This window comes from Halichoerus grypus, chromosome 2 (assembly GCF_964656455.1).
Source record: "Halichoerus grypus chromosome 2, mHalGry1.hap1.1, whole genome shotgun sequence".
Lineage (NCBI taxonomy): Eukaryota > Metazoa > Chordata > Mammalia > Carnivora > Phocidae > Halichoerus > Halichoerus grypus.
This window is the reverse complement of record NC_135713.1, coordinates 50,303,949-50,329,036: the sequence shown is the minus strand read 5'-3', so window position 1 is coordinate 50,329,036 and position 25,088 is coordinate 50,303,949. Positions and strand designations below refer to the sequence as shown.

At 40.7% G+C, this 25,088-nt stretch overlaps 1 protein-coding gene across 1 annotated transcript in view; it reads left to right on the top strand.

Annotated features, from left to right (window-relative positions):
* ATP10B (ATPase phospholipid transporting 10B (putative)) overlaps positions 1 to 25,088 on the top strand; it is a 263,147-nt gene that overhangs the window by 234,999 nt on the left and 3,060 nt on the right. Inside the window, 5 exon segments of the mRNA XM_078066512.1 lie at positions 2,686 to 2,906; positions 9,288 to 9,488; positions 11,190 to 11,270; positions 12,527 to 12,631; positions 20,457 to 20,644. Of these exon segments, the coding sequence (XP_077922638.1) occupies positions 2,686 to 2,906; positions 9,288 to 9,488; positions 11,190 to 11,270; positions 12,527 to 12,631; positions 20,457 to 20,644 (796 nt within the window).

The following is a 25,088-nucleotide window of genomic DNA, read 5'->3' as shown; positions in this document are numbered from 1 at the left end:
CCCAGCTAGTATCTTTTAAATCGTCATTCTGTACTCCAGTTCTGACATCTTACTTATGTCCGTATTGGTAGTCAGTACTGCCTCTTGTTCTTTTTTTTGAGGTGATTTTTTCCATCTTGTCATTTTGTCCAGAGGAGAATAGATGAATGAGAGAACAAAATGCTAACAGGGTAACAATGACCCCAGAAAAATATACACTAAACAAATCAGAAGAGACCTGAAACCAGGGGAAAAGAAAGGGAAAGAAAGAAACGAAAGAAAAAGATAAAAAAAAGAATATGATCAAATATGGTCAGGCTGGTGAATAGATAAGTGTCACACACTAGATTGTGGGCATCTTTTGGTCTGTTAGAAGAAACTGCCTCCCAAAATTTTAAAGAAAAGCTTATATATGTACAAAAATAAGGGTAAATACAATGAAGGGATGGAATATGACTGTAAAGATGAAAATTATAAAAGATTTTATAAAAGGAAATAAGTTGTTTGAAAAAAGAAAGAAGAGAAATTTTTAAAAAGGGGGGAGAGAATGTGATCAGGCAGGAGACTAGAACAAAGCCAGACACTAGAGATTTAGGGTATATTTTGCTCTGTTAGAAGAAACTGTATCCCAAAATTTTAAAGAAAGAACAACTTATATATATACCAAAAATAAGGTTAACTACTATGAAGGGATAGAATATGACTCTAAAAATGAAAAATAAAAAAGATTTTTTAAAAAGGGATTGATAAGATGTTGGTTGAAAAAGGGAAAAAAATTTCAAAAAAAGAAAAATAAAATTTAAAAAATTAACTTTGAAAGACTAAAGAATCATGGGGAAAAAGCCATGAATTCTATGTGCTGTATTCCCCTAGCGCTGGAGTTCTGCCGTTCTCATTGATCGGTAAACTTGGTCTTGGCTGGCTGTTCTTGCTGATCTTCTGGGGGAGGGGCCCGTTGCCGTGGTTCCCAAATGTCTTTGCCGGAGGCGGAATTGCCCCGCCCTTGCCGGTCCGGGCTAAGTAATCTGCTTGGGTTTGCTCTCGGGAGCTTTTGTTCCCTGCAATCTTTCTGTACAGCTTTGGAGGATGAGAGTGAAATGGTGGCCTCCCAATCTCCACCCCGGAGGAGTCAAGAACTTGGGGCCCCGCTTCTCAGTGCACCCCCAGAGAAAAGCAGTCAGTCACTCCCGGCTCCCCGGTCTCCAGCCGCACTCTGTGCTCACCCGGCCTGTTACCAAGTGTTTCTATCTCTGGCACCCGACTCGGTGTGGTCTCCAGACCCAGCAGATCCCTGCAGTGCACTCCCGCGCTGCTCCTCCTGGGGGAGGAAGGGGAGTCTCCCCGGATCTGCCGCTTGTTGGGTCCCTGCTGGAGGAGCAGTGGCCCGACTGTGCCGCAGATCACGGTGTATGGCAACCCCGAGCTGAGAGCCCACTCCTCGGCTCCGTCTCTGTGGCTGGCTTCCCCGCTCCGATACCTGGGAGTCTGCCACACTCCAGCACCCCTGGTCTTCCTGTGACCCCGAGGGTCCTGAGACCACACTGTCCCACGAGGGTTCCACCCCCCGCTTAGCCACTGGAGCGATGTCCCTCAGCAGAGCCGACTTCTAAAAGTTCTGATTTTGTGCTCCGCGGCTCTATCACTTGCCAGAAGGGGCCGACGGAGGCCCCCTCCCCCGCCGTCTATCCTCCCGAGTATCGCCTCGGATTCACTTCTCCGCACGTCCTACCTTCCAGAAAGTGGTCGCTTTTCTGTTCAGAGAGTTGCTGCTATTCTTTTCTTCGATCTCCTGTTGAGTTTGTAGGTGTTCAGAATGGTTTGATCCCTATCCAGCTGAATTCCTGGAACCAGACGAAATCCACATCTCCTACTCCTCTGCAATCTTGCTCCTCCCTATAAGGTACACTTTAATAAGTGTACCTAGTTGAGTCAAAATTCAGGTTGGGACAAGCATACTAACTTGAGCTGCTAATGTTTCCTACTAATATAGACCCCACTTTGTGGCTCTGAACCATTAACAACTGTATTCTCACCACTGGTGCAGACAGGAGGCATTGCCTTAATTTGTTGGTGAGGATGAAAGAACACAGTTACCTTTTGAGTATCTACCATATGCCAGCACTGTATTAGGCACCTCATATTTATTACTCCAATTAATTTGAACAATCACAACCCTGTGTGTTAGGAATTATTACTCTCTCTTTTTCCAATGAAATGGATGCTGGGAAAGTTTAAACAGCCTGACCTACCAGGGTCTATAACCAGGCACTTCCAAACCTCATACTTTTAAGAGTACCATGAACTATGTCATGTTCTGAATAATCCCAAGGGCAGAAAGCATATTTCAGCTCCATGTAAAGGAAGAGCTATCCCCCCATCAGCTCCATCTAAGAACGGAACAAATGGTCTGCCACAGGAGGCGACCAAGGGGGGTTGAGAGCGTTGAGGATTGCTTGCGTGGAAGCCCCTACTTTCTGGTTAGCCATCACATCTCTAGCATGGTGCCAACACATTTTAGGCCACAGTTAATGTTTATCAGATAAAGAGAAGGAGATGGAGGGACAGACTAGACCACTAGTTCCTTACGAGATGCTTTCTTGGATTCTAGTGAGGTTTGGAGTTTCCAGAAGAAAGGATGGGTTGTCCAATTCCAAAGAACTACCTTAGGTGCCACATAGTGACAAAGGGTCTTTTTGGCCCTTCCAGCTATGGACCTAGAACAAAGCATAGCCCTCGAGGGAGACTCTTTGGTTCATTGGTGGCCATGGATAGAAGCCGATGTCTCTGTTCTGCCCTCTCAGGCTGTTATGTCCAGCGACTTTGCCATATCCCGCTTCAGACACCTCAAGAAGCTGCTGCTTGTGCATGGCCACTGGTGTTACTCGCGCCTGGCCAGGATGGTGGTATACTACTTCTACAAGAACGTGGTGAGTAGCACTATGGTGACCTGCCCAGGTCTTGGGAGGCCCTGCCAGGGGACCCACTCCTACCACAGTGGTAAGACAAACCAGGCTGGCCTAGATTTTGAATCCTGAAACTCTTTCCTACTAGCTCTGTGAACTTGAGCAATATAATTCACTTCTCTGGGTCTCAATTTCTTCTTTGGTAAAATGGGCTAAGACTCTCGTGAGCCTTAGCAATACTGTATGGAAAGCACCTGGTACATAGAAGGCAGCATGAGTGGTTACAAGCATGGCCTCTGGAGTCGAACGCATTTGGTTCAAATCTAGGCTCTTATATTTGGTAATGGCCTTATGCCTTAGTTTTACCATCTGTAAAATGGGGATGATAATAGTACCTTTCTCCTATATCTGCTAGAAGGATAAAATGAGAGCTTGTATATAAAGTTATTAGCACATAGTAATCATCCTATAAAGTCAGCCATTATTTTTATCATTATTGCTATTGTCATTGCTCTTAGATGGACTCCATAAATGAGATTTACTTTCTGACTACAAGAAAAAAGGACTTGAAGGATAATTAGCCTGACATGTATCTTAAATTTTCTCCCCAGATAGAGCCACCCCAATGCAAGAGCCATACCCCACCCCTTGGGAGAGTACAGGTTTAAGACTGGAGTCCCTGGCTTCTACCTGAGACTATGTATCACTTCAGCTTCCCCAGCCTTCCCAGCAGGGAATTCACAGAGGTCAGGACATTAAATGTCTAGTGGCAAAAATGTTTAGATTGGGGAGATCATCTGGGTTTTAGTCTTGCCTGACTCTAGCATGCTGTATGAACTTGGAAGAGTTACTTAACCTCTCTGAACCTAGGTTTCTTCATCAATAATATGGAGACACTTGGACTCCCTCTGTCCCTAGAAGTATTGTCAAGAGGCTTTAGTGTCAGAGCTCAGGAAAGCATGTAACTATACAGATACAATCATAGGAAGATAGCATTGTTTCTCCTAAAAAATATGCTCATTTCTCTCTTGTTGATAAGGGCCCAAAGCAGGCACACACCAACTGAGCTATTAAAAGTGTCACAGGCTCTTATTTGAAAAGCCCTTGATTAACAATGGGTATTGAAAGAAGCCAGAACATTGCTGTACTAAGGGAGGGAACAAGGGGCCTGAGTTTTCATTACCTAGTTCAAGGACCTTTGAATAATCCCCAAGAGTCTCCAAATAGAATCTGATTCCTGTTTGCATAAGGAAAAAGGGAGGATTAAGAGTAGAGTGATGGCAGAGAAACGCATTAGCCAAGTAGCAGCTGTGAAATTGCATTCTGTCCCCTTGTTCCATTCTCCCAGTCCTGATTTAGGCACTGTCACAGTTGCCCTCCCTCAAGAGTAAGCATTTTTGTGCACAGTTCAATGTATATGTAAATAAACAGCATGACAAAAAATAATGTAAATTCGATAAACTGGATGGTAATATTCAGCAAGTCTATGCAAACAAGTCACTCTATTTAACTTGAAACTCACTCTGAGCATGAAAGACTGTTTACTTAGAATTCAAAATTCCCGTTTAATTTTTTTTCTTGCCTCCAAAGGAGCCGTTCTTTTGAATAAGCACAACCCCTTCTCTGCATTAAATTTGTGAAATAGAAAAGGAAACGTTTCCAGCCAGCCATGCTTTCAAAGCTTAAATGGTATTTATTTCCAGCCTGATGCCGTGCTTGAAATTGTGATACTGATGCCACATTATCTCCCCATTGCAATTAGAGGGTGGAGAACTATGACTTCCACATCCGAAACCAATTTCAGAGGGGATTAAAACCCTGCCTGCTCTGAAATTTGAACAATGAATTAATTACTGCACTGTAGCTTCTTGGGAGGAAAATGCATTCCCCCCCACACACACACACCGTGATGCTGTCACCAGGTTCCGGGAGCACCCTCGGAAGCACAAAGATTCCAGCCAGAGGAAGTGGAAGCAAGCAAGGTCCTAACAGGCCCTGCAGAGGAAGGAAACACTGAAGTGTTTAACTCCAGGGTATTGTTGGGACAATAAAACAACAATTGATTTCATTTATTCAAATCATTCTTGAACATCTGTGTCCCTGCCTCCTGAGGCTGACAGTCTAAATCAGGGCTCAGTGAGCTTGTTCTGCAAAGGGCGAGGTAAGAAATACTTTTAGCTTTGTGGGCCACATAGCCCATCATACCTACTCAACTCTGCTGCAGCAACATGAAAGCGACTATAGACAACATGCAAATGAATTGATGTGGCTGTGTCCCAACAAAACCTTATTTATGACCAGTTTTGGCCTGTAGGAAGTAGTCTGTCATCTCCTGGTCTCCATAAATCTTGCTTCTCAAAATGTGGTTCCTGGACCAGCAGCATTAGCATCAGCTAGATGCTAGTTAGAAATGCAGATCCTCAGACTACATCCTGGGACTACTACCTCAGAATGGAGCTTTTAGTCAGAGCCCCTGGTAATTTGTATGAACCTTAAAGATTAAGAAGTACTATTATAGGAAAAGAAGATGAAAATTTTACAATTATTTTCTTAGGCACATCTCCCTCAAGAAGGTCATGGTGCTATGGACATATCACCAGGAGATTCTTGACCTAATCAGTTAGAACTATGAATTTGCCAGTTTCCCTGCCAAGAAAGAGAGGCTTGGCAACCTGAGTTTATAGAAAATATTTTAGGCCGTTTATTTATAATTTTATATCATATACTGTATCTAATTCCAAAAAGAGATGAAAGTGACTTATAGTAAAAACAGAGGCAATAGAGAAGTTAGAAGGGAAATTTATAAGAGTATGGAGCAGAACCACAGAAAGGAAAGAGGTCAGTTGAACCAGGAACCTGGGATAAGATGCTAAGTATTAAATGTCTGGTTAAAGCAAGCAGACCAGTTCTCCAGGAGGAACACTCTCTCTTTGCTATAAATTCAGAGATCAATTTGTCAAGCAAACCTTTAGAAGAAGGTCACACAAAAACCTTCAAGAAACTGCCTTCTGTGGCATTTTTGTATGAAATGAAAATTAACCTCCATATGGTACCTTTTTCTAACAACCCTTGATAAAAACAATATTAAATTATAATTCAGTAAGAACAGTTCTATGGAAAAATGAGCCAGTGATATCCAAGCAGTGTTTTCTTGCTTTGACTAGGGATTAAAGCCCTTCGATACTGCCCGTGTGTGAAGTATAAGGCAAGGAGGTCAGTAAATGCTAGTTCTCCAACACCCAGGTCACCAGAGTTCTCCACGCTACCCTTGATTGCTGTAGTGTCCTTGGTACTTAGCACATCTGGTTACTGTTTGGCATAGCATCACTAGCATTAACATCCACCATCATCCTCTATAGGGAACCTACCACATACCAGATGCTGTCCTCAGAACTTTGTGTATATATATAACTATGAGAGCTAAGTGTAATATAGGGGTTAAGAGCATATGTGCTAGAACCAGACTGAGTTCAAATACCAGCCCCACTCTGCTACTTAACAGCAATGTGGCCTTGAGTAACTTACTTAAGCTCTGTGTCTCAGTCTTTTCACCTATAAAAGGGGGATACTACCTAACTCACAGGGTCATTATGTATATAAATGAGTTAATATGTGTGAGGTACACAGTAAATGCTTCATCAGCCCTGTGAGAATAGGGACAGTTATTATCTATCTATAGATGTGGTAGCTGAAAGTCAGAGGGGTTGCCCAGATCACAAAGTTAAATACGTCACAGAATCAGGATTGGACCTAGTTCTACTATACTCCAAACTCCCCAGACTGAATGTCCTCACCACTAAGGCATTCAGGGCCTCCCAGAGGTCCAAGCACCCTCTTCTCCAGTGGTTGTCAAATTCTTTGTGTGTTGTCTGCTGTCCAAGCACCATGTCTCAACATAAATTGTTCAAGAAATATCATGTGATGATATCATCACACTTGGCCAGAGAGTTTCAGACAACCTCCGACACCAGCCAGGTCACTGCTGTCTTCCTCCTTTGGCTTAGACTATGGCTGGAGCTTGGGTGAAAACTAGGTCAAGCATTACAGAATCTACCAGATAAGCTTGTACAACTTAAAAGCTTCAGTTTGGAAAGGAAAGATTGAGGCTTGGCGTCAGAAAGGCCAGATCTACATTGCAAATATCAGAGGATGGCCTACAGCTGGCAAACTTGCTGCCTTGCTCCCTTGGCACCCACGGCAGAAACTGCCAATCACAGCATTCTGTGTTCAGTACTTTCCCCACTTATAGCACTTTAGGATGGATCCACCTGGCCTCTCAAGGTGTAGGATAAACGACTCTGGACATTAGTGTTAGAGACTGAGCAGTAGTCTCAGATCTGGAATTGATTTTAACAAGAGCATCCACTTCCCACATCCCATTTATGAGGGTGGACTCTGGAGCCAGAACATCTGAGTTTGAACTCCAATTTGTTACTTAACAGCTCTATGACTTGACCTCTCACTGAGGCTCAGTTTCCTCAACTGTAAAATGGGAGTACTAATGACTGCCTCATGGGGCTGCTAGGTGGATCAAATGGGTCAGAACAGAGCTTGGCACCTAGTAAGTGCTTTAGGTGTTTTTGTTGCTATTGTTACTGCTGTTGTTTCTATTAGTGGCCTCATCTTTAAGATGGTGTCACTTCCAGCTCTGGCATCCTAGGCTTCTACAACTTCAAGTCACAGTTCCAGCCCCAAGTGGCCAAGGGTATTTGGTATAGTCACTCAGCCCATCTGAGCTGCTCAAGTTACCTCTGTGTAAGGGAGATAAGAGTTACTGTCTTTCCCATCTTGCTGGAGAGGGAGAAGCAAGGCAAGTTTCTCAAGGGGAAAAAGAGAGAGAGAGAGAGGTCAAAGCCTCAAACAGCTGCTGAATGCTAGTATCAAGGGGACTTCAGTACTTCAAGTTCTTCTTAAACTCACCACGTCAAGTGCACAAGTGGTGGTGGTTGATCTCAAGACTCAAAGTCTGCCCATAATATATTTCAAACCTACCTGCAGCACAGTAAACAGATTGAGCCCTCTCACTCCTTCTGACAGAAAGATGCAAGGTTCAGGATATGTCAGGTTACCAGGATCTCTTTCAGAGCTAGGAAACTTCCCACTGGTCACGTGGGCAGAAAAGCCAAAGGATGGAGCTCCTTGGCTAGAAGACTCTCAGTCACAACTGTTATTGTACAATCCAATAGGAGATTGAAAAATGTTGGGAGTGATCAAAGAGAAAGAGCTTTGAAAACTCAGATGCTAGTTGTGTGACTTTCTAGCTCTGAACTTGGACAAGAGGTAACTGGGTATCTTAAAGCCTGATTCCTTATCTGTAGAATAGGGCTAATAACATTAATATTATTACCAAGATATAACATTAATATATATACTATTTTTTTTATTAGCAATAATCTTTCAAGATTGTTAGGACAAATTAGGTCTATTGCACATCTAATGTACTATATACTAAAATAGTATAATATATATCACACACCTGGCACAAATAGAAGATTCAGTAATAATCATTGTTGTTACTAATATTAACATGTCCATATTATTACAATTCTAGAGACCCTCTTCAAAATAACACTGGCCCAGCAGCTAGGACATGAGCATTCTAGTTTGTACACAAACCTGCTGAATGATTTCTTACAATACCTTTCACCTTTTTGTGCCTTCAGTCACACAAGGCTGAGAAGTTCTAGTTCTAACTCTGGGAGCAGCAGCTTCACCTTGGTCAAGTCACGAAACCATATCACAGTGTGGTAGACAATATAATGACCCAGCCCATCTCAGGGTGGGGTGGTTTTGAGTGGGAAACAGCTTTAGAAAGCATAAAGAAACAGTTAGGGAGAAGATTTCTTACCCATGCATGACTATTAGGAAAATATTGTGCAGAAAATGTCATGAAATTCTCTTCCCACCACACTTCCTGCCCATGGTCCAGTCTTTCTATCATCCCTTCCCAGGAGCACCCCCTTCTTTGTCCACACTACTGATCATAATAACGGCCTTTTGGTATCCCATGCCATGGTCTAGGTACTCTTGTTCCCATCTGAAAGATGGCAAGATGACATTCAGAAAAGTTAAGCAGTTTGCTCCAGGTCACATAGCTAGTAAGTGACAGACCTGGAAATTCCAAACCAGCCTTTTCTGCCTCCACAGCCTGTGCTTTGAACCGGCATAGTGTACTTAACAAGTTGGTGCAATTCCTTTCAGGTCCTAAAGAACCCTCATAGTAGTATTATCAGCAGCTGCCGCTCTCAGGATTAGTTATCTCTGATACTTACACAACTCTGCATGGCACAAATGAGAAAACAGAAGCTCCATGGCAGCGTTGTGACTTACCAGAGGCTCCTAAGCAGCCGCTGGTGACCACTGCCCGTGGGTCCTCACTCACAAGGCCACACTCTCTGCCTGCAGTGCTACGTCAACCTGCTCTTCTGGTACCAGTTTTTCTGTGGTTTTTCTGGCTCCACCATGATCGATTATTGGCAGATGATATTCTTCAATCTCTTCTTCACCTCCTTGCCTCCTCTCGTCTTTGGAGTCCTCGATAAAGACATCTCTGGAGAAACACTCCTGGCGTTGCCTGAGCTGTACAAGAGTGGCCAAAACTCTGAGGTAAGATGGAGAGGCCTCAGCTCCTCCCTGCCAGAGAAAGAGCACTGATCTGGGGTCAGGGGCATTGCACTCGGGTCACCACTTTGCCTCTTATCCCATGTGACCCAGTATCTCCACTCCCCATTCCTGGCCTGTTTCTCATTTGTTGTTGAGGGTGATGGACAAGACCAGTGGGTATTTTTCTTTTTAGTTATTTCTTAATTATATCACATGTTTAACATGGGATTGCCCTAGTTGCATGGGGAGAGGACATACAGAAAGATCCCATTGTCCTCAGCTGGCCCCTTTCTCCAGACCTTTGACAGAACTCCCCAAGGCTTGGGTTAGGAACCCCTGGGATTAAAAGCTAGTTTGCTCATCACGGGGTGAGGTGTTCACAAATGAAGGCTTCTACCTCATGTCGGGAAAGAAAGTTTAGAACTCAAGATTATACACAGTCTGGAATTTGCTGGTAGCCCATAGACTAAAGAAGGCCTAGGAAACCACCAGGATGATTTCCTAGAAGGCAAAAAGAGGTCACACCGACACCCTGAACGGTTTGGAGAAGTCAGACCGTGGGTACTCCAGGTGGTCAGACTGGCACAGACACAGCCCAGAGACTAGATGGAAGAGACAGACAGGGAACCTGACTGCCTTGAAGGAAGAGTTCTGGGAAAAGGAACATTGAAATGCATAAGCATACCTCTGTGCCTGGGAGAAAGGAGGGCCAAGCCAGATGTGGTGTTTGAGAGCTAGTAATATTTTGTGGACAGCCGACAAAGAACCAAGCCCAGTCCTAACCCAACAATGGGAGGAGAGCAACACAGCAACCCTAGCACATCAGGCAAGAGAGACGTGGTAATGGCACACATACACCCATAGCTCTTCTGATTTTTCTCCTCCCAGTGGTGTGCTAGATGTATAACGTATTCCTTGAGTATCTAACAGTAAGAAAAGTTAATGTAGCAAAAACAAACTGAAAACAGTTTCTTTTTTGAGGGAAGGCAGGAAGAGGGAAGCAAAAATGAGAACACTTGTCTCTGAAGCCATTGAGCCCTGTCTCTTGGGAATCTGTGATCCTGGACTGTGATGGAGAGCTCCCTCTCCATCAGATGTTATGTAGAAACCTTAGAATCTCTAAACTTACCAAGTGTGTATTAGCGCTAGTAACGTGATAATGAATGGTAGTTATTTTTTTTTAAAGATTTTATTTATTTATTAGAGAGAGAGAGAAACAGCATGAGAGGGGGCAGGGTCAGAGGGAGAAGAAGGCTCCCTGCTAAGCCGGGAGCCCGAGGTGGGACTCGATCCCAGGACTCCAGGATCATGACCTGAGCCAAAGACAGTTGCTTAACCAACTGAGCCACCCAGGCGCCCTGAATGGTAGTTATTAATAACTGAGCACTTACTGGGTACTAAAGCACAATTGTATTTAGATTTCTCAAAACCCAATGAGATAGTTGGTGTTGTTTTTATCCTTTTTGTGGAAGAAGAACCAGTTATCAAAGCAGCTTAGTGACTGTCACAAGGTCATACAGTTAGTGGCAGAGCTGGGACTTGAACTAAGGTCTGTCATCCCCAGATCTATGCTCTTAATTTTTCCATTCTGTTGCCTCTAAGAACACTGTAAATACCATATTTTCTGTCCAGGTAGCACAAGAAAGTTGCTTACAAAGAATAGAGGCTTTCTTTGAGGGGGGTTGATGTGTTCTTTCCCGGCAGTGCTACAACCCGATGACTTTCTGGATTTCCATAGTGGATGCATTCTACCAGAGCCTTGTCTGTTTCTTCATTCCATACCTGGTAAGTTCTATAATCCCATTCTAACCACACAAATCACAGAGTGGAACTGGTCCTGTTAATATGAAATCCTAGACTAGTAGTGTCTTTCTGGACACTGCAGCACAGAGGCTCCAAGCAGGTAGTCTGCAGACTACATCCAACTCAGAGTATTTGAAAACATCTTAATTTCTGCCAGCTTTTGAAAAACTGGAAGCTATCATTACACTGGGTCATTTTTCCCACATGGCAAAAATCCAGAATTGACTCACAGCCCTGTTTAGATGGGGTGCATGTTCTCCAGTTTGCCATGGTCCCTACCACTCCCTTTTGTCTTATACCTAGTCTTCTACACTCATTTACCATTTCTTACTTGAACACTGAGGGTATTTGATTTATATTTAGATTTGTGATTCCAAGGTCGAGGCAGCATGCATTCAGGCAGTAAGTTCTGCTAATAAGGGATACTACATTATCTGAAAGCAAGGGATACCAGCCCCATCTCAATTTAGTTCCCAGTTTAAAGAGTGGGAATTGAGATAGTGAAGTATAGCTCTATTTCTCCTGGATAGGGAACCAGAAAGTGGGGCAAGTGCAAAACTGTGGTGTCTACCCCACCTCACATTCTTTTGCAGTTAGCAACAAGATGGGTCAAGGAGGCAGTTATTTTGTGCTTCATTTGAATTTCCTGTTTTACAATACCTTCCTTCTCCAGGGCTCTGCTTGCCTTTCCTGATTCATTTTTTGCCCCCGCTCTGTGCTCAACAAACCTACCGTCTAGGCTTATTTGAACTTTTCACCCTCAAGTTCTCACCTTTGCCTGGTCTGCCTTTCCTCTCTCTTTTCAAGAGATTAACTCCTCTTATTACGGTCTCAGCTGATTTTCTTCTTTTCTGTACCCCCGGGGTATTTTGTATACCTTGTACCATTGTATGATTTATCCCCTTAATTGTACCACATTTTCCCTGCCTAGTAGACTACAAACTCCTTGAAGGTGGACACAGAAGTATCTTCAGCAGTTTTCATTGTGCTTGCTGGTTGCCCAATAAATTCTTTGTTCATTCATTCCACAATGTTCTGGAATAACCATCATGTCTTCTGCCACAAATGTGTTTCCAAAGAATTTAGCCCTATTAACTCACTCCTCATCTTGTCTGTTCCTTGGGGCAGTTCCCCATGGATGGCAGCTGCATATCTTCTCCTCATTCCTTCCCCTTCCATGACACCTACCTTGAATCCCAGGGCATATCTAATAATGCCTGTTTTTTCCTCCTCTGCAGACCTACAAAGATTCTGATATTGATGTCTTTACCTTTGGGACACCCATCAATACCATCTCCCTCACCACAATCCTCTTGCACCAGGCGATGGAAATGAAGACCTGGGTAAGTACCTCAGAACCCCTTTGACCTAAAAAATTTCAGTTGTTTTACTCTGTATCATTGATCCACTCCATAAGTCAAGCAGATAGTTTATGGTTTCATATGGTTTCACTCATATGTGGAATATAAGGAATAGCACGGAGGACCACAGAGGAAGAGAGGGAAACCTGAATGGGAAGAAATCAGAGAGGGATACAAACCATGAGAGACTCCGGACTCCAGGAACCAAACTGACGGTTATGGGGGGGTTGGAGGCGGGTAACAGCATGATGGGTATTAAGGAGGGTACGTGTGGTGGTAAGCACTGGGTGTTATATGCAACTAATGAATCGTTGAACACTACATCAAAAACTAATGATGTACTGTAGGATGACTAACTGAACATAATAAAAAATAATAATAAATAAATAACTACTGAACTCCTGTGTCCCACTTGTACAGGGATGAGACAGGTGTAAAAGATAAAGTCCCTCACCTCAACTTGCTTATCATCAATCCAGGATTATAAAACTAAGATCTATAAAACCATGAGATAATTTGTTGCAAAAATAGGTATTTTTGTTAAAAACTTTTGGGGTATTTCAGAGATGAGGAAAACAGTAGGCTGACCATACTTGAGGCTGTGTTAGGGAGGTATATGCTCTCCATTTAATTTCAGGATAAAAGAAGGCTACCTTCATGTAAACACATCTCAAGCATGTCCAGATATCACATTTCAGTATCTAAGAAGGCAATGACAGCTTTCTCATTAAATTCTTGTAGTCAGTGATAATTATAAAAACAAAAAGCTTAAAATCATATACCAGGTACCTATTTATATGATTTCTAATTTATTATCTTATTTAACTTCCCAGAGCACTTTGTGGATTTTGGGGGGTGGGGTTAGTCTTATACAGTGCTGTAAGTCAATTATACCTCAATAAGTTTAAGGTATACAGGATAATCACTTGATATACATATATTACAAAATAATGGATGTTAACTAAATTAGATCAGCCTATGATGTGAGAGCTAGTAAGAGCCACCCAAGGAAACTTCCAGATCACAGACACCCTCTATTCCAGGTCATGCCAAAGACAAATAAAACAAAGTGATAAAACCAAAAAGATATAGCCAAGCTTAAGTACAGGATAAATTTCTTCAAGAAGCACCAGCAGCAGAAGAGGCTGAAAAACAATGAGACGGGAGGAGGAGGTACTGGACTGGCTCAAACTGAAGGCTTTCCCAGAATCCAGGACAAGAAACTGACTGTGGCTGTAGGGAGTCTGGTTCCTATGGAGTAAGGAAGATTGGAGCCCTGTTTACTGCTAGGTTCTAGGTCTGGGCTAGAGTTGCCCACTCAAGAAAGCAAGCTGAAGAAAAGTTGACAAGGACATGCTATTTGGAATTACAGTTTTATCAGAAGCCATGAGGAAGGTAGATAAGAGTCAAAGACACAATTTTAATATTGGGAACTGAGCCAAGCTAAGGAAACATTTAGAACTCTTCAAAATGAACAATTTTGTAATTGAAATTAAAAATGCAGGGGCACCTGGGTGGCTCAGTCGTCAAGCGTCTGCCTTCAGCTCAGGTCATGATCCCAGGGTCCTGGGATTGAGCCCCACATCAGGCTCCCTGCTCCGCGGGAAGCCTGCTTCTCCCTCTCCCACACCCCTGCTTGTGTTCCCTCTCTCACTGTGTCTCTCTCTGTCAAATAAATTTAAAAAATGCAATTTGTGAGATCCACTCAAGATCAGACTCTGGCAAATAGTAAACTACCAAATTGGAAGATATTATTGGGAGCTCATCTGGAATGCACACAAATGTGATAAAATAATTCAAAGGAATAATAGCTAGAATAAATGGCTCCAGCATCCACATAATAGGGGTCATAGAAGAAGGGAAAAAAATGGTAGAGAAACAGTATCTGAAGAGATAATCATTGAGAAAGAAAATTAATCAAAATAAATCTGAACAAATCACCTGGATATATCATAGTGAAACTATATAGTGTACAAGAGACAATCTTAAAGTCTACCAGAGGCTATGGACAACTTACTTGAAAAGGAATAGCAGTTAAACTGAGAAAACAATAGAAGCTAGAAGACAATGGAGTAATTATCTTCAAAGACCTGAGGGGAAATAACAGTTACACATCACTTAAAACCAGGGCAAAATAAATGACATTTTCAAATAAACAGACATTATAAGGTTTGCTACTCCCAGACCCTCAGCAAAAAAAGAAACATACTTCTGAAAGAACATAAAAGCCAAAACTGTAAGAAAAAACATCATGGTAAGAAAGGACTGTTCAATAGGTAATTTATGCTAAATTCATCATTAATAGGAAGAGAATAGAAATATGCATTTAACTGTCAATTTTTCCATAAAAGTCCATATTTATTTAGTGTGTCTCAAAACTTAAGGTCTCTTAATACTTGAAAACATATCTTCAAAACTTAAGGTTTAATAATAAAGGAATGGAAAGAAATAAGAGGAATATAGGAAACTATCAATTCTGCAGGATGTAGGAAAGATAAATAAGGGCAAAGAAAAATGATGGCCAAAAAACTCCACAAAATAAGATGTTCAGAATAAATCTATCAGTATTCATAATAAATGTTAATGGATTTAATTCACCTATTAAAAGCAAAAATTATCAGATTGGATTTTTTTGTCCAGTAAATATAAGGACAAATAGACAAATTCACAATTGTAGTGTGAGATTTATATACAACTCTATCAGAAACAGATCAAATAGAAATGATATAGAAGCCTGGAATAAATTATCACATTTGATCTAATGTATTAGTAAACATGCATCTTTTCAAAAACACACAGACCATATACCAAAAATTAAAAGAAAAAGACCAAATTCTGAATTCTTACAGGAATTTGAAAGAATCATGATCATCCTTTCTGACAATGCATTTAAATTAAAAACAAGCAATAAAAAGATAGTCAAACAAACCTAACATGGTTGGAAGTTTCAAAATGTACTTCTAAATAACTCATGAGGTCAAGAGTAAATCATCATGGGAATTACTGCTGAATGACTATAAAAATACCATATATGCAAACTTGTGGGATGAAGCTAATCCTTTTAATTAAAAAGCAAAAAGTTAAAAAACAAGAATTTGATTCAAGGAACTTAAAAAATTATCATGTAAATCTAAAGAGAAAAATCAAGGAAACAATAGAAAGGATCAATAAAACCAAAACTGAGTTCCTCAAGACCCTAATAACAACTAATCTCTGTTACTCAGCCATAAAAAGAAGAATGAAATCATGCCATTTACAGCAACATGGATGGGATCTAGAGAGTATATGCTAAGCGAATATGTCAGAGAAAGACAAATACCACTCTTATGTGGAATTTAAGAAATAAACAAGCAAAAAGAAAGGCAAACCAAGAAACAGACTCTTAACTATAGAGAACAAACTGATGGTTACCAGAGGGGAAGTGGGTGGGGGATGGGTTAAATAGGTGATAAGGATTAAGGGGTGCACTTGTTCTGATGAGCACTGGATATTGTATGGACTTCTTACATCACTATATCGTACACCTGAAACTAATATGGTACTGTATGTTAACTGGAATTTTAACTAAAAAAAAAAAAAATCTAATCTCTGACAAAACCGATCCAAGAAAAGACACCAGAAAAGACCACAGAAATATGAAAAAGACTGATAATTATGGATATCAATTTTTTAAGTATTTTTTGAAAATTTAAAACAAGTTGATAATTTCTTTAAATATAAAATCTACCAAAACATAGCCAAGGTCATTCAGCAAACCTGAATAAACCAGTCACCATTAAAGAAATTAGCTAAAATAATCCTGATACCAAAATAGGTATAGACAGTTCAAGGAAAGAAAATTATAGAGCAATCTCACTAAATGAACAGAGATATAAAAATTCTAAACAAATTAACTCAGCAGTGTGTGAAAGATAATAAAGCCCAACGAAGGAACTTTCATATTCTGGTAGTAGACCACAAACTATAAGCTGATGCCACCACTCTGGAGAGCAATTTGAAAATAGCTGGAGGAGTTTAAGTACTCATCTGCTATGACACAATTCCACTTTTTTTTTTTTTTAAAGATTTTACTTATTTATTTGACAGAGAGAGAGATAGCTAGAGAGGAAACACAAGCAGGGGGAGTGGGAGAGGGAGAAGCAGGCTTCCCGCAGAGCAGGGTGCCCGATGTGGGGCTCGATCCCAGGACCCCGGGACCATGACCGGAGCCGAAGGCAGACGCCCAACAACTGAGCCACCCAGGCGCCCCACTGAGCCACCCAGGCGCCCCGACACAATTCCACTTTTAAGTATGATGCACCCTGGAAATATTCTTGCATGTGTTATATACAGAGACGTGTTCAAGAATGCTTGTTATAGTATTGTTCTATAGGGAAAAAATAAAGGAAAAAAATAAAGGAAAAAGGTTAAGTGTTCATCAACAGGAAACTAAATAAATTGTGGCATATTCATATACTAGAACAGTTAAAATAAATAACCAAAGCCAGATCTATCAACATAGATGGAACTCCAAAGCATTAGGTCTAGTGAAAAAAGTTAAAGGATTAAAGAAGCATTCATAAACACGTATGTATAAAATATGCATAAGAATGATGAACCACCGAATTTATGTTCAAGACTAAAGAGAAAACATTTGCAAGAGAATCATGGGTGCTTTAATTGTATATGTTAACTTTTTAATAATAATTGGAGGAAATATGACAGTTAAAATTGATAAAGCTGGATGTTGGGTATATGAGGTATACTATCTGTATGCTTGAAATATTTTATGATTTAATTCCATTAAAAAAAAAAAAAACTAACCCAAGATATTTCCCAAGAGGAATTCTACTCTCTATGAACCTCTTAACCACTAGATTTTTAACCTTTCAGAAGGCCCTGAAAAGTATAATTTTACATGGGTGATGAATTAAAGATTCTGTATCTTCATTGGTCACTCAGCCCTTTCTCCCAACACTGCATCCATCTGCTTTCAGAGAGGGGACCTGTTCCTTTCACCATTATTCAGCATTATTAACCCACCCAATGCATTTCTAGACCAGCTAAACCAGTAGTTACTTGTAATTTCTGGTGCTTTTGGAAAAAGAGTCAGTTACTAAAATCATTATGAAAAAGTATATTTCACTTTTGAAAGTACTTGAAGCAAGACAGTCTATTTCCTGGGTAGAAATCTAACATGAATTTGAGTAACTGTCAGTTTTCACAGCTTCCACCAAAGCAACTAAAAAAAATTAGCTAACTGCTTTCTTCTTCAGGATTGGGGCTGGATTATTCAGATCACCTCTCCCACTGAAAACTAAAAATAAAAACAAAAAACTTCTTCAAAAGCATAAAAGAGCTGACAGAATAGTAAAGACAAAAACCTCTGAGAAAGGGGGATTCTAGAGAAAGAGCCAAAACCTGTTTCCTTGAGGATGTTTGCAACCCTGCCCAAAAAGAACTTTGTTTCTGGGCAGCTTGACTGAGCAAAATATTCAGAAATCAAACCCAGACACCCAAGGCAGGAGTCTAATAAGAGCCCACATTACATTAGGATCCCAAAGCTATACCTCAGGGTGAGGCTACACCCAAAATGGACCTGCCTGTTCAACCTCCCCAGCAGGTACTGCAGGGATTATTTCCATTGTGAGCAAAGCAGGGAGAATCAATATAAAGGACCTGTCCTAGGAAACGGACCATGGGCTGGCCTCATACCTATTTGCAGCCCAGGTTTGTATCACATTGGTGAGCCAAATTTTGATGTATGAGGTCAGTTTAAAGTGACCCAAGACTGACAGTTGCCAAGGACATTGCAAAATAAACACACCTTCTCTAGAGAAAGGTATCTCATCCTATGCCTCAAAATTGTTCCTACCAACTTTTCAAGGGGCTATGGGCCTCACATATTCAAAAATAACCAACTCTCAAAGAAACAAAAACCCATTAGTGAGGTTTTTAAAAAAATCAGAAACACATATTTCAGGTGTTGGTATTATCAGATATAAATTACAGAACATCTATGTTTAAGCTTTAAAATATCTGCAGGGATTGATAAACTATATAAAGCAATCTAGCAAATTTGAAAAGAGACCAAATAAAACTTTTAAAAATAAAATACAGTAGCTGGCTTAACAAAAAAATTAGACAAAACTGAAGGAGAGAATTATTGAATTGGTCAAAAGTAATTATACAGAATACAAAACAGAAGAAAAATAATGAAAATTATGGAAAAGGTATAAAATATATAGAAGATAGGGTGGTATCTAAAAAGGTCTAACATACATTTTGATCAGAGTCTAAGAAGTAAAGGAGAGGGGCACCAGTGTGGCTCAGTCAATTAAGCATCTGCCTTCGGCTCAGGTCATGATCCCAGGATCCTGGGATCAAGCCCTGCATCGGGCTCCCTGTTCTGCAGGGAACTTGCTTCTCTCTCTCCCTCTGCCTGCCGCTCTGCCTGCTGGTGCTCTCCTCTAGCTCTCTGCCAAATAAATAACATCTTAAAAAAAAAAAAGTAAAGGAGAGAGAAAATGAGACAGAGGTAATAGTTGAAAAGATAGTGACTTAAGAATTTTGCAGAAATGATGAAAGACATCAACCCACAGATTCTAGATCAGCAAAACCCAACCAAGATAAATAAAAAGAAATACATATTTATCATAAAGAAACTACAGAATACTAAAGACAAAAACCATAAAAGTAGCCAGATTTTGGGGTGCTTGGGTGGTTCAGTCAGTTGAGCATCCGACTCCTGATCTCAGCTCAGACCTTGATCTCAGGGTCATGAGTTCAAGCCCTGCAATGGGCTTCATGCTGGGCATAGAGCATACTTAGAAAAAAAAATTGCCAGATTTTAAGAGATAAACATTTCTTTCTAAGGAACAACAGGTAAGAAATGTCTCAAAAGCAACAACAAAAGACAATGGACTGCTATTTTAAATAGGCTTAAAAAAACTGCCAAACAAGAATTCTATATCCATCAAAAATGTCTTTCAAGAATGAGAATGAAATAAAGCATCAGAATAGATCACCAGCAGATTTCCACTAAAGGCAATTCTAAAGAATGTACTTAAAGCAAAAGGAAAAAAAAATCTCAGATGGAAGGTCCAAGATGCAAGAAGGAATGAAGGTACAGAAAATGGTAAACATCAAGTGAATTTTAACAAATATTGGTGATATTCAACTATAATAATGATTTGTCTGCTTTAAAAGATGATTGAATTAAAATATGCAGTAGCAATAAGATTTAAGTCAGCAGGGAAGTAAACAGTTAAAGCGCTCTAAAGCCCTTGTATGATTCAGGAGTAGGGAAAAGTAGTTACATACTTTAGACTGTGGTAAGTTAAGATTGCTTATTATCATTTATTGAGTAATCATTGAAAGAATAGAAATGGAGTGTGTAACTTTCAAACCAGTAAAGGGAAAAAATGAAATTGTACAAAATACTAAGTTTAAAAGAGGATAAGAGTGGGTAAAAGAACACAAAACAGGACAAAATAAGATCAAACAACAGAACACTGTACTGCTTTGAACATGAATAAACTGCAGCCACATGTGGAAAAAATGAATTCCTCACACCAAATAGGGTTCTATTTATCTAACATTTAAAAAACAGAGTACATAGGCGGTGAGACAGAATCTCTAGGGGCTCTTTGGGTATGTATGTTCAAATTCTGGATGAGAGCAGCATGGGTGTTTGCTTTCTAATGCTCCATTAACCTGCCCCACAAAAAAAAATGTTTAAAACAAAGTTAGTCAAATGCCACGATTGCACTGCCCCCTGATCTAAGCTATAGTTTCAACAGTGTTTACTTCTCGTTTCCTTCCACAGACCATTATCCACGGGCTTGTTCTTGTAGGCAGCTTCCTGATGTACTTTGTGGTATCCCTTGTTTACAATGCCACCTGCGTCAACTGCAACAGTCCCACCAATCCCTATTGGGTGATGGAAGGCCAGCTCTCAGACCCCACTTTCTACCTCGTCTGTTTCCTCACACCGGTCATGGCTCTTCTCCCAAGGTTTGAGCACTGGGGTTGTTTTCTACCTAGAACCACCAATGCCCCCTTAATAAGCTATTTTCATAAGCCAAGAGTCAGGAGTTTGATTCCTGCTGGGAACCTTGAGGCTGTTGTTTCAAAGACAGGGTATTAGGTCAAAGAGAAAAATGAATGAGAAGGCAAATAACATGGACTGTCATCCCAGGTCAGCCACAGAGTAGCAAAGTCACCAACTGGCATGGCCTAAGTTGTGACATCTGTAAAATGATAATTCCTGCCCTCCTGCTTTACAAATTGTGTTGTGTGTAAGGGATCATTTTGAAAAGGTCGGTGGTCCTTTATTAGCCCAGGAGTCTCCGAACTCTAATAATTACAGGCCCAGGCACACAACTGCAGCAAACCAGGTGTAGTACAGACATGGGGAGAAAGACCTTCTCAGCTTCACCCCATCATTGCCACCAGAAAAGATCAAGTCTTAGCATTGCAGACCTTCAGATTTCTTACAGAAATTCAAATTTTGCATGAAATAGCCAACTTTTTAATATTATTCAAATTTATTACACACAAAAAAATGTGTATTAGCCAAATAAATCATTCCTGCCCAAGGACTATTTCTAACATTTCTATCCTAAACCTTCTGCATTTGACTTTTCCAAAAGAATAGCAACAATAATGCCTTGCATTTCCTTGAAGCTCTTGCCACACACTATCTAGCACTTTGTTTTGCTTTTGCCATCACCTAGAATTTAGGCAGAGCTATAGTTCTGGTACCACTTGCTCATGGGACAGCTAAGTCGCAAGAAGGACCACGTGTCCACAAGTCCACCACAAATCACAGTGGGAGCTGGATTCTCCCAATTCAGTGGCCTGTGTTCTATTCTGCAGCCCACACTCTAGTTAGAACAACAGTCAGTGAACTTGAGCATGTACCTGCGGGCAGGACTTAGCCCCTCTCCATCCTTAAGATCCCACCACTCTGAACATTGAAATTCAGCCGCCTTATCATCATAAGCTGTGGTAAACAGACTATCTCAACATTGCATAGAACTTTTTCTAATCCAAAATTAGAGAGCCATAGCCAGTCATACTTCCTTTAATAAATGTGGGAGCTTGCTTAACCTAGATTGGTCTCCATTTCCTTGTCCTAAGCCAGCTCAGAACCTTGACCTCTGATTCAAGGTTGGAGGCTGAAGATACCTACATGGCAAACACAGATATCAGTTGTATTCTAAGTATGCTCTATGTGCATGGCCTCCCTGCTTGGCCCCTGCTGGGCTCTACAGCCTCATCCCTCCCTCAACTCCCTACTTCAAACTTCCGGCTCCACACTACCAAGCTTCTTGTACTTCTCTGAAAGCCCATGCCTTCTCACCTTCCTGCCCTTATTCATGCTTTTCCTCCTATTTGGAATACACTTTCTATTACCAAACCTCATCCTTTGACATTTCAGGCATGACCAATTCAACCCTTCCATGATTTCACCTACCTTCCTCAAGTGGAAATATGTCCCCCTCTCTTACGTGTTCCCATCACCTGGGTTTGTCTTTGTCACTGCCTTTAGCCATTTGTTATAAATCGTCTATCTCTGACCATTAACTCCTGGACAGAAGGTATCCTCCTTACCTTTATATAACCAAAACAGCACAGTTCCTGTCACATAGGCTGCATTCTGAGATAAGTGAGCAATAGACGTTAGAAGAACAGAAAGGGGAATAAAACAGGACCCTTGTTCTCAAGAAGCCTGCAATCCAATAGACAATTCAGATATAACTTTGACCATAAGACAGGGGAAAGTGACTAGTATTGAAAGAGGGCCTTGAGTGAAGAACAGGAAGCAATTAAGAACAAGTACAAGCCTCAGAGGACATATTGCCCACCCCACCCCTTCTTCTGCCCAATCCCTTGGGAGAGACCATGAAGACTGTGCTCTCATTGGAAAAGGGCATCAAACTGTGGGTTAAGTATTTTTGTTCACACTTTTGGGTTAAACACAGTTATCACCACAAGCCAAGGACTGAGCTCCCCTGTTCTGTATCATATTTAGGGTATGGAAAGAAAATTATCAGCCTATATTCTTTGTCTTACCCTTGGCTGGAAAACACCTCTTAGAGCCAAAACCAACCAGTTTGATGAGGATATTTGAAAAGTATGAAGACTGCTGACACCTGCTTGAAAAGACAAGCCTTCAACATTACCGCTTGTTATAACAGATAAGGGACAAGTTAGGAAAAAGTTAACAAATATTTGCTTGCTAATTACCATAGCACATAAGTTAAATCTCTGCTTATTCTTTATCATCATAAAGTTGCATTTCTGCTTAATGTTGTTTACTAAGAAAAGCAGACATTTCCTCTGATAGAGAAAATATTATTTTAATAGTTCCAAGGACTGTAGACTTATAACCTTGGAACAATAAATGTTTCATATAGAAATCTACATGATAGAATGCTTGCCACAGAAAACTACTCATTCACTTAAAGTTGTAAGCTATATTTATCATAATGGAGATTGATTTCACTCACCAAGCTTGTGATAATTAACCCACTAGCTGTGACCTCACTTATCTTGGTCTAATTAATTCAAGCAGTATAAGAGAATTGTACAGATTTTCTTAAACTAGGAACATGTAAATTATTTTACAGATAAAACAAAAGAAACTAGTGCACTAAGTTTACAACACAAAGCAGCCTCTTAATTAGCTATAAGGGAGGATAACTGTCCTTGAACACTCTTTCCTTGGCTTCGGTAACACAACACTCTGTTGGTCTTTCTCCTACTTCTTTGTTTCCTTTGCTGGTTCGTGTTCTTGACATAGTGGATGTCTACCCTTGGTCTTAGGTTCTTCTGTCTTCTAACTTTATATTCTCTCCATAGACATAGCAACCACTATTGTGAAGTTAAATATCATTTTTCACAGACGAATCTCCAATATAAATTCCCAGGCCAGTCTCTCTTCTGAATTCCAGATACATCTTTCTAACTACCTATCATCACTGCCACTAGGCACGTTTAGTCTGAGGAAACAGAGACATCTGTAATTTAATTCATGATCCATCCTCTATCAGCACCACCATCAAAGAAACTTAAGTCTCTTTCAGAGTTCTCTCCATCAAATGTTACCCACTTAGGACCAGGACAGACCCCTAGGATCCTTAATACCACCTACCACCCCACATCTGACTTGTCATGAAAACCAGATGGGTTTATCCCCTATGTATTTCTCAAATCCATCTCTTATTTCTATTTCTAATCTTTTTACCCCAAATTACTCTAGCAGTCTCCCAATGGGTTTGCTCTAACCCATTATCATTGTGTCAAAGTGTAATCTTGTCATCATCTGTTTATGTCTCGCCACCCCGCCCCCAAAAGAGCTTCCCAAGGCCATCACAGTAAAGCACAAAAACCAAGATCTGGCCACAGTCCCTGCCTGCTCTGGCCCTACCAACCCCTTCTGTCTCATATTTCCCCATTCTTGTCCTCACTTTCCATACTGCAGCCATTGTGCCCAGGATTTTGTTCTCATCCCCTCTTTGCCTGATTACCTCCTATGCATCTCTCAGTCCTCAGCTTAAATGTTTCCTTCTCAAGGAAGGTCTCTCACACCAGATCAGGTCTTTGACACTTTTCATTGCTCTCTCCATTTATAAGTCTATTTATGTGCTACATGAAAGCAAGAACCTTGTCTTGCTCACAGTTTAATCCCTTTGGGCCTGGCCTATTGTAGGGACTTTACAGGTATTTGTTAAATAAATTGATGGAGAAAGGAAAGTGATAGCTTGGGGAAAAGGCTTAAACTGAGAAAATTCAAATTTCCAAGAAATTGAATCTTTCCTGAAACATATACATGGCCACCTGTACTGCCTCACTGGGTGAGATGAGAAAGAATTGGGGAAAATTTATCTGATTCCATGGGACCTACTGTTGTCTTCAGAAACCCCTTGCCCCTGAGGTCACCCTAAAGCTTTTAGACAATAGTGGAAGGATGGAGCCTTTCTATAAGGCTTTAGAAATAAAACTTTTTAAAGGATTATTTTTGAAAAAAACCATGAGTGTTCTCCTGACTGATTTAAGTACATTTTAGGTTAAGAAATCAACACCAAAAGGGGGAACGTGAGTTGTCCAGTATCACAAGATGGTGTAATGGTGTGATTCTTTCTCCATACACCACATAGTTTTATTCACTTCCTCACTCCTTCCTTCCCTAAACTTGGAATAGAGAAAAGATTCTAAACAAAGAGACTCCCAGAGTCCACATTCAACTTGGCAGGGACAAAGGAACACTTGAGTCGATCATCAGGGAGGTCAATTAACTTCTCTGGAGACCCTGGGAAACCCTTCTTGTCACTTATAGTGATAATACAGTGATGCTGTCAAGCCAGCCCATAGATTCAGGGGAAAAGTTTGTATTTAGAAACTACTAATTAATTAGTAATTAATAAAAAATTAATAAGTTCCACAAAGGGTT